At 39.6% G+C, this 10814-nt stretch overlaps 2 protein-coding genes across 2 annotated transcripts in view; both read right to left on the bottom strand.

Annotated features, from left to right (window-relative positions):
- Positions 1–814: 814 nt before the first annotated feature.
- Positions 815–6035, bottom strand: LOC118559583. The gene is made up of 3 exons (XM_036130276.1): positions 5204–6035; positions 3260–5128; positions 815–880 (listed from the first exon to the last, which is right to left on the bottom strand). The coding sequence occupies exons 1-3, from the start codon at positions 5282–5284 to the stop codon at positions 815–817; spliced, it is 2016 nt and encodes a 671-aa protein (XP_035986169.1). The 5' UTR covers positions 5285–6035.
- Positions 6036–9216: 3181 nt separating this feature from the next.
- The window catches only part of LOC118559581, a 7906-nt gene continuing 6308 nt past the window's right edge, over positions 9217–10814 (bottom strand). The window contains 7 exon segments of the mRNA XM_036130275.1: positions 9217–9238; positions 9471–9519; positions 9623–9676; positions 9764–9831; positions 10082–10126; positions 10294–10344; positions 10450–10501. Of these exon segments, the coding sequence (XP_035986168.1) occupies positions 10316–10344; positions 10450–10501 (81 nt within the window). The 3' untranslated portion in view covers positions 9217–9238; positions 9471–9519; positions 9623–9676; ... (1 more) ...; positions 10082–10126; positions 10294–10315.

Raw genomic sequence — 10814 nt, 5'->3', positions numbered from 1 at the left:
TACCCATCTAACGATCATATTGTGTGAGTTAGCCTGGCCAAAGTGGCTAAAAGGAAGGCAGTCAGGCAAAAGATGTCCAGTGCAGCAGGTGATTTATTCACAAAAAGGTGTTGAAAAAATATTTACAAAAAATCTCAAAAAAGAACTAAAAGGGTAACATGGCTCAACAGATCAAAACTGAACATAAAGCAACCAAAATTAATGTCACATGCACACAGCTACACTGACCTGGTTCTCTCCCTCTCTCTCAATTTCTTGTCTTTTATACCTTTCCCCACCAAGGTAGACAAAATGGCCTCCAATGGACTCTCCCACACAGGCACCCCCAAACAATTGATACATTTCCTATCAAATGTATCATTGTTAAAATCAATCCAATTCAGCACTATCTGAATATGAAACAATGCAACAATTAAAATACAAACAGCATTAAATTACACAATGCCCAAAACTTAATATGGATGGATTACTGCGTCCCCCTCTTCAGATGGTCTCTTCCTGTGCCAGTCCTCCAACAGGAAGGCCTAATTTCCAGGAAGTAAAGTAAAACATCAGGTAAATTCACTGAAATAAAATACACAAGATAAATGAAAAAACAATTACAAACTGAATGATTTGAACCACGATGTTATAGTAAATAATCATTAGAAATGCAAAACATAAACAAACCCGGGATAGTATATATATTTGCAAACTAAAGACTAAATACAATATGGCTAAATCAAAACAAACCAGAATGTTACCAAATGTATATAAACAGACAAATGGTGTTCTCACCCACTTTGTCACACCCCCCCCCCCCCCCTTAAGACCGTTACTCCTCTGAGTCACGGGACAGGAAGTCAGCAATGACATTCTTGTGTCCTGGTCTATACTGGATCTGGAAACGAAAGGGCTGAAGGGATAAATACCATCTAGTTATTCTTGCATTTGTATCTTTCATTTTGTGAATCCATTGCAAAGCCCGATGATCAGTTTCAAGAACAAACTCTTTTCCAATGAGATAATACCTCAACGAATCTAAAGCCCATTTAATAGCCAATGCTTCCTTTTCAATCGTTGAGTACCTTATTTCTCTTGGAAAAAGTTTCCTGCTTATGTACTGAACTGGCAACTGCTGTCCTTCCTCTCCTTGAAGCAAAACAGCTCCTAGGCCGACTTTAGAGGCATCTGTTTGCACTGTAAAGGGAAGATTAAAATCTGGACATTGCAAAACAGGTTTCTGACACAGACAGTTTTTCAAATCATTGAATGCAGTTACAGTTTCCTCAGTCCACTTAAGCTTCGTAGGACTAGATTTTCTCGTCATGTCCGTCAGTACAGCAGCTCTTGAAGAAAAGTCTGGAATCAGTCTTCGGTACCAGCCTAGTAATCCCAAAAAGGATCTCAATCTTTTCTTGGTATTTGGTAAGGGTGCTGCTGCAATTGCATCCACTTTCCCAACCTGTGGATGGATACCACCCCCTCCTATCACATACCCCAGGTACTGCACCTCAGGTTTGGAAATGTGACACTTCTTGGCATTTATAACAAGTCCAGCATTCTTGATACGTTGAAACACATCATCCAGATGTTTCAGATGATCCTCCCATGTATGACTAAAGATAACAATATCGTCAATGTATGCAGCTGCATACTGTTCTGCACCTCTTAAAACTTGGTCCACTAACCTTTGAAATGTTGCCGGTGCTCCGTGTAAACCAAAAGGCATTACTGTGAATCTAAACAAACCACTTGGTACTCTAAATGTTGTTAAGTCCTTTGAAGATTCTGACAATGGAACCTGCCAATAACCTTTACAAAGGTCAAGGGTCGTCAGAAAGTTAGCATTTCCCAAGCGATCAATTAGTTCATCAACCCTCGGCATTGGATAAGGATCAAAAGCAGATACAGAATTTAACTTAGAAAAGTTTACACAAAATCTAAGTTTAGAATCATCTTTCTTCGGGACAAGCACTACTGGACTACACCACTCACTATATGATGGCTCGATTATTCCTGCAGCCAGCATCTCCTCAAGCTCATTCTTTAGTTCCGGCAATAGCTTAGCTGGAATACGGCAAGTGGTATTTCTAATTGGCTGTTGGTCTGGAGAATGCAGAGTAATTTTGTGTTCAATGAGGTGTGTCCGACCTGGTTTTAAACTAAAGAGTTCCTCTGTCATAAGTGACTGCAGTTTGCAACGTCTTTCCACTGGTAAATGATGGAGGTCTGGAAATACAGATTCAACCACTGAAGAAGGAAAGTACTGCTCCTGAGGGTCTTCATCAACAACCGCGCACGCCCACATAGATGTTACTTCCTGTGGCTGCTCTGTCCATTCTTTCAACAGATTAACATGAAACACTTGATGGGTCTTTCGACGCTCTGGCAAATAAAGCTCATATGTGACTGGACCTGTCTTCTTTGTGATTTGGTATGGTCCTTGCCACTTTGCAAGAAGACTGCTTTCAGAAGTTGGCAACAGTAGAAGAACTTTTTGGCCTTCGCTGAAAACTCTTCTTCTTGAAGCTCTATCATATCTCTGCTTTTGTTGTTGTTGTGCATGAGCCAGATTTGTATTGGCAAGTTCTTGAAGAGTCTCCAATTTGTCCCTCATTTTTAAAACATATGAGAGCTCATTGCACCTCTGTTCTGACATAGAACCCTCCCAAGCTTCTTTCAAAACATCCATTGGACCTCTAACTGGATGCCCATAAAGCAACTGGAATGGTGAAAATCCAGTAGATGTTTGTGGAACCTCTCTATAGGCAAATAACAGAAATGGGAGCCATTGATCCCAATCTGACCCTGTATCATTTACAAACTTCCGGAGCATTGATTTTAAGGTCTTGTTAAATCTCTCCACAAGGCCGTCTGTTTGTGGATGATAGGGACTAGTCTTGACACCTTGAATTCCCAACAAACTGTAGATGTCTTTAAGCATCTTTGAAGTAAAGTTGGTACCCTGGTCTGTAATGATTTCTCTAGGTATTCCCACTCTAGAGAACAACTGAATAAGGCAGTTAACAATCTGACGAGCCTTTATTTTCTTTAGGGGAAAGGCTTCAGGGTATCTTGTTGCATAGTCACAAATCACAAGTATATATTTATGACCCGCCTTACTTCGTTCTAAAGGACCAACTATATCCATAGCAATCCGTGTAAAGGGTGTATCAATGATTGGCATACTAATAAGTGGAGCCCTATCTGATTTTCTGCCTGGAGCAGTTAATTGACACTGTGGGCAAGCTTTGCAGTATTTTACTGTGTCACTGACCTGTTGGGGCCAGTAGAACCTGGGAACCATTCTAGCAAATGTTTTAGACTGCCCCAAATGTCCTGCCCAGGGAATTGAAGGACTCATTTTCAAGATTGTCGGTCTCAAACTCTGTGGGATCACCAGCTGGTCCCCAATCTGGCTGCGGCGATACAACAAATTGTCCTTAAGCATAAACATTTCCTCTCTACCCTTAACTTGATTTGATTCATGAACACATTTAGCAAACACTGGTTGAAGTGTTGGATCCTCTTTCTGTAGCTTAGCCACATGGTTAGCACTGGGAAGAGCTTCAACCTCTAAAGGCTCTGGAATGTGCTCAGCTATTCTTGTTCCCCTCACCTTCTCATGTCTTCTCTGCTTTTTGCTCTTTTCTGTTTTATTGCAAGTGCTAAACCCATCCAATGGTCCACCCTCATTTGCAAAAGGCAACTCATCCCAACCTAAAGCATTAGCCTGTTGCTTCTTTGCTTCCGACCTTGTGACAGCTAGCAAACTCTCACCAACTTTGGCCTGACAGGAATGCTTGGTTATTAGTTCTGCTAGTATTGGGAGATCACGGCCCAAAACCACTTGATATGGCAGTGTTTGCAGTACTCCCACTGAAAGAGTGTAACACTGGCCATCAACTTCAATTGAAACCTCAGCAATAGGATAAGGTACATTGTCACCATGAATACAACACACATCCACTGTTGCTCCTGAAAATATCACATCTCTAGGAAGACTGTCTTGTCTAACCAGAGTGCGGTTACTTCCTGAATCCAGCAGAGCTACACAGGGTTTATCTTCAATAAGCACCCCTATGGATGGTTCATGTTGCTGCAATTCACATACACTTTTATCCTCCCTACTGAGTTGATTTTGTAAAGCAGAACACATGTAGTTTTTACTGGAAGACATCTTTGTACATTGTGCTTTAAGATGACCTATTTGACCACACAAATGACACGCTTTATTAACTGTACTTCTCTCAGATCTGGCAGGATCTGTGTTGTACCAGTTCTGTCTTGTAGCTTTCAGACGAAAGTCAGTGCCGCTAGATGACTTGTTGGAAGGCAAGTGTGAAAAGGACTTAGCTTTAATGAAGTCTCTGGATGGTCGACGAGCTGACAAGAAGGCTTCAGCCAGTTCTGCTGCTTCTCTGGAGGTCTTTGGATTGCGCTCTTTAATCCATGTCCGAAGATCAGGATTCAGTACCTTGAGAAACTGTTCCAAGATGATGGCATCTCCGATTTGTTCCTTTGTCTTTCTTTCAGGAGTCATCCATTTGATGTACCAGTCCTTGAGGCGGACCTGCAGTTCCTTCGGTGTTTCCTCTTCCCTCATAGTACTGGAACGAAATCTCAGTCGATATGTTTCCTCACTTATTTCATACTTCTGCAAAACAGCACACTTCACTTTTGCATAGTCCATAGTGTCATCCATATCCATAGCTACATATGCCGAACGAGCTTTACCAGTTAGCAGTGGGGCTAGGTGAAGAGCCCACTCATCTTGAGGCCACTGGCAGGCATGTGCAATCCTTTCAAAGGTGGTCAAATAATGTTCAATGTCCTCACCTTCATTGTAGGGTTGCATTTTTGGTCCTTTCCAACCAGAGTGTCTCACCAGCGTTGAATGCTGTGTTCCAATGGGTTGTCGCATTGGTTCAGAGTCACGCTGGAGTAGATCCTGTGGAAGGGAAGATGGTTCTGGAGTAGGTCCTCTTGATAGCGCAGAAGTAGATGCTGGAGCTTCCCATGATTGCAGATGGTCAACCCTCTCCTGCTGCACCTGCTGTTGAAGCTGGGAAAACTGATGCCGAATTTGCCTCCATCTGTCCTCCTGTCGCTTGTACTCCTGCTCCAGTTTGACATCACGTTCTGCCTGTTGTTGCATCAGGGATTGCAAAAGTCTCGTCAGTTCAGCCACATTTAGTTGTCCGGTAACATGGCCACTTACTGCCCCTTGTTGGTCACTGGCTTCTTCGACTTCTTCCTCTTCACAGTCTGGAACAAAGGCCCTCTTTGACCGGGTTGACATCTTCTCCACTGCCTCTTCCTTGGCCTGGAAGTCACCACTGCCACCAAATGTGAGTTAGCCTGGCCAAAGTGGCTAAAAGGAAGGCAGTCAGGCAAAAGATGTCCAGTGCAGCAGGTGATTTATTCACAAAAAGGTGTTGAAAAAATATTTACAAAAAATCTCAAAAAAGAACTAAAAGGGTAACATGGCTCAACAGATCAAAACTGAACATAAAGCAACCAAAATTAATGTCACATGCACACAGCTACACTGACCTGGTTCTCTCCCTCTCTCTCAATTTCTTGTCTTTTATACCTTTCCCCACCAAGGTAGACAAAATGGCCTCCAATGGACTCTCCCACACAGGCACCCCCAAACAATTGATACATTTCCTATCAAATGTATCATTGTTAAAATCAATCCAATTCAGCACTATCTGAATATGAAACAATGCAACAATTAAAATACAAACAGCATTAAATTACACAATGCCCAAAACTTAATATGGATGGATTACTGCTTCCCCCTCTTCAGATGGTCTCTTCCTGTGCCAATCCTCCAACAGGAAGGCCTAATTTCCAGGAAGTAAAGTAAAACATCAGGTAAATTCACTGAAATAAAATACACAAGATAAATGAAAAAACAATTACAAACTGAATGATTTGAACCACGATGTTATAGTAAATAATCATTAGAAATGCAAAACATAAACAAACCCGGGATAGTATATATATTTGCAAACTAAAGACTAAATACAATATGGCTAAATCAAAACAAACCAGAATGTTACCAAATGTATATAAACAGACAAATGGTGTTCTCACCCACTTTGTCACATATTGTCAAAAAATTTAAAAAAGACATTGATGTTATGTGCACTTTCTGTTCTATGAGTGTTGAAACAGTAACACATTTGTTTTGGCATTGCCCTTTTGTCCAAAATCTCTGGTCTGACATTTGTAATTTTATTGCAGAAAAAATTGAGAAAGATTTCAAGTTATTTTGGAAGGATGTCCTTTTTGGTTTTTATGACCTCAACAGAACTAGGCCAAATGAAACTTTCATTATTAATTGGATTATTCTCCTGGCAAAGTTTTACATTCATAAATGTAAGTTTGCACATTCCAAAACATCTTTTATTGCTTTTAACAATGAGGTCAAGCAATATGTCAACACGATTAAGTATTCTCTTAATCAAAAGGCAATAAAAACTGTGAATGTGTGTAAACAATTTAATATCTTTTTGTAAACTTGTACTTCCCCTGGCAAAATTTGATGATGTAAATCTTCATTTTTGTTTTTTGCTATAACACCCGCAATGGTGGAAACTGCACATTGTATTATTCTTTCATTGGAAAGGAATGTTCATGTAAACTGTGCAATTGTTGAATAAAAAAAATAAATAAAAAAAACTGCAGTCACGTTATTTTCGGTGACAGTAGCCGATAAATAATCTTGGAAACACTGTGGAACACCATTTTTTTTATGTTCAATAAAAGACGAAACAAATAATGCTTTGTTCCTGTCATTTTATTTAAACAATTATTTATAAAGAAAAGTCAGCAAGTCATCTTTTGCCTGCAGTAAGAAATAGTTATGTAAAGTGGTGTATTAGAATTTACTCTGAAGGTCCTTTTGAAGCAACTCGATCTCTAGTGCAGTTTTTCTCTTTTTCACGTTGTGGAGTTCAAATTCTCCTCTTAATTTGTGTTTTTTTTTTCAGGTCAAAATACTTTTTCTTTTGTTGAAGATGCCGTTAATATAGGGAACAGATGGCACCTTGAGTCATTTTGTGAAAAAAAAGAAAAAGGGTTAAACATGTAAAAGTAAAAAGAACCCGATTTTTTTTCAGCCTTCTTATTGGTGGCTGTTAAAAACAGACAAACACATAAAGGCTATCATTTTGTAGAATATTCTTGTACTTTTTCCCCATGTTCCAGTGGCTCCCATGGAGGCTCTGACATAAAAGAACAAAGTACTTGTGAAATTATTAAAATGCAAAAATATATACTGTAGAAAGTGATAGAAACATCTATCATGGACAGTATTTACAATTTAATTTCTCTGCGGCTGTTTGCCAGACCTCTCTCCTGGTTTTAGCAGACTTTGAGGTGTTACCTGTCGTTTTAATTAATGACTCAAATTCATCATAACCTTCTTTTAAAAGCTCTTGTTCTGCTGGGAGAAAAACTGTGGGCGTTCTTTGTTCATGCTGAACAGCCAATAGCAGCGTTGCTGATCAATGTTTCTACTATCGATACATTTCCCCTTTTAAACAAACGCATGAACGCGCAGTTATCTCAGATAACTCAATCCTGCCATACTAATCATAAACAACAGGTGTGTTGGAAGAACCCAATTAGCCGGATCATGATTAGCCGGAGGAAATCATCTTGGATGTGTCATTTGATCTTGGATGTTTTAAGCAACGTACGAAGAACGGACCCCAGATCCCAAAAAATCCACCTCTGAGACCCAGACCAACGTGTGTGTGAAGGATCTCGGTCTGAGGGTCTGTGTAAAACACTCTACATCACCACATCAAAGTCGAGGCAGACTGCCATCATCAATATGACTCCCGGTCATATTGATTATGTGTGAAATGTAAGAATTACATCTGCAGAAAGAACACAATAATAGTACAAAACGTGTTTGTGACTAGGGAAAACACTCACACAAAATAGCTATTAAATAAAGTCTTTATTAATTAATTAAAATTGTATTGTGTGCCACTTTTCTAAAGGTTTATTCAATATTAGTTAATTGTTTATTGGTTTAACCTGTTTTTGTGACTGTTTTGCATTAATTTACATAGTACGGGTCAAAATGACCTGCAACTGTCACGTTCTGGTTTATGTTTAAGGTATTTTGCCCTCCTTCCTTAGGTTCTCTGGTTGCTTTGAGTTTTGTCTTGTCTAGGTTCTTGTTACTGTTAGTTTATCCTGTTTTGTCATCAGTTTTAGTCTTAGCTTTATTTTCTGTTTTAGGTTTGTACTTCAGGGTTGTTTTGTTCTTTATTAGATCGTGTGTGTGTAGTTTGTTTCTGTCCACTTGTCTTGTCAGCTATTTATATTTGTCTGATCTGTTCTTGTTTTGAGCCTCAGCACTGATGTCTGGTCTAATTACTTATTCTGCACACCTGCCTAACTCCACCCCTGCTGCAATCACTTCTCACCGGTTTCACCTGCTTCCACCTCCATATAAACTGTTGAGACCAGACATCAGTGCCAGGTCGTCTGTTTGAGTATAGGTGAGTCTCCTCCTGCAAGTTTGTATATTGGTTTGCTTTTGGATTTTTGACCCCTTGTTCCCCAGAGATCTGAGCCACCCTGTTTCTGTCTGTTCCTGCCTTGCCTGCCCAACTGGACTGTTTGTTTATCTGCCCTTTTTGGTTTTTGTTAATAAATATTATTTTACCGAACCTCTGCTGGCCTGGCTGAATTCTGGGTCCCTTGCCTCCGATTCATGACAGCAACATAATCAATATATTTTTTTTAACATAGTATAAGGGTTAAATAGGTTTGTACAAGTCCAAACAAGTTTATCCAAAAATGTATTTATTTTTCACAAATAAAAGTCAACACAACAACAACAATTAAAGATGACATTAATAATAATAATAATAATAATAATAATATAATATATATATACAGATTTTGGGGTGGTAGGTGGGCCAGGGGTGGACAGGGGTGGTGCCCGTCCTCTGGCTAAGGGGAAAGGGCAGGGGTGTTGAACATTGCTGACACAGCTGGACAAGAATAAAAAAAAACTGTGTAATCTTCTTGACATTCAAAAACAAAAAGGAGGCATTCTCTTGAGTCATGGATGTCATCATCATTGGCAATGTTCTGAAAGAACTGCTGTCGATCCACTGCTGTCATGGACAATATGCTGGGCAGTTCAACATGTCCACGGAAAAGAGACATGTTGTCCCGTATCCAGTTGTCCCGTATCATTGATTCTTGTCATGGTTCTCTGAGAGGAAGACAAAAGTAAATTTGATATCACATTTACATTCAGTACAATACTTTTCACCAATACACATATTCCCATCCAAATAACGTACTGTTAAACCCACTGAGGTCCAAATAATGCTGTGTGTTTGGATGGCCTGAGGAAAACAATTGTTTCAACAAAATGTTTCAACAAGATGCTGAAAGTGCAGTATCAACCACTAAAACCTTCTTAACCCCCTACACCTGAATACCTGTTCAAGGGATTCCTCGGGATGTATGTCCCCCATACGTTGAATTTTGCTAAGAAAGAAAGAAGAGACCTTGTGAGGAGTATAGTACAATTACAGAATATTTGGTTTTTAGATTGGATTTACAGTTGTTGTTTTTTTTTATTCCATCATACCTTGCCGGTTCTTCGGCTAGCAAGACATTACATGCCAAAGCAGTGTCATTAGCGCTGTCAAATAAAACCAGCAGAGAATTAGGAACAGGTTTGCTCCTCATGGAATCATTACTTTGAAGAAAATAAGTAGTAATTGCATACTTTGCAGCGAGAGTCATATTTGCAAGCATCGTATGGCACCACCACCTTCGTAACCATGGCATGTCATCCTAAAAGAAACAAAGTGCAAACAGGCTCACAATACATGTTTAAACTAAAGGATGCTTTGTCAGTATGATGAAGGCTGTGTGCAAATATCAGTTCATGAGAGTAGGAATACTCAAACGGGAATAATCAACTTGTTTAGAATATTTAACTGACAGACAAAATATTAATTTAGGACCATCAACGTTTGTGTGTGTGCGCGCATTAGTGTCAGGGTCACAAACTTTCACAAGAGGAGTCCCCACAAAGTCATACCTGACTGAAGTCAAATCTCCACCCCAAGGCCATATAAAGAGCGTACTGTAAAGTAGAGATGCAAATCAGAAGGATTGCACTAACATTTTGTATAGGTCTACTGAGACATCTACATGAATATTTCAGTGCCAGTCAAGAGACTCAGACTGGACTACTCTGTATGTCATGGGGAAAACAACAATGTAAAAAGTGCCTCTGCACTCAAAACTGACCATAACCATGAACACTCCACAGTCATTTGAATTGGCCTGGCCTGGAGGGTCCTGCAAAATGTAACAAAATATTGTAACATACACATACACTCCCCTCACACTAATACAATTATTACCACCACAGCTTAATAATGCAAATCCTAAATACTACTGTACCGTGTTTCTGATGACTTTCCAGTGGCCAGTAGCCAAACGTGTGGCAATTGAGCTACAGATAGTAAACAGAACATTAGTTGAGCAGGCAAAGAGTTGTAGCACAAAACCCTCACCACCAAAACCCTTCACGTTTTGCAGAACGAGCAGTGAAGCTAGGTGCAACTAAAATGTGCAATTTAAAGTAGAGATGATCTCTTCTGATTGACTTTTGGTTTTGATAACTTAAATAATGCTTCACTGCCCCACTACACATGCACACAAACACATATATTCCTAAAGCCATAGACAACAGTTAAAGCTTGATGTAGTAATCGAGTGAATGAAGTAGTTTAGTGGCAAATTTGCCCATTGGTGTATGAATGAAC

Source organism: Fundulus heteroclitus, unplaced genomic scaffold (genome assembly GCF_011125445.2).
Source record: "Fundulus heteroclitus isolate FHET01 unplaced genomic scaffold, MU-UCD_Fhet_4.1 scaffold_321, whole genome shotgun sequence".
Taxonomy (NCBI): Eukaryota; Metazoa; Chordata; class Actinopteri; order Cyprinodontiformes; family Fundulidae; genus Fundulus; species Fundulus heteroclitus.
Note: the sequence above shows the minus strand (reverse complement) of the source record. Positions and strands in the feature narration are given on the sequence as shown.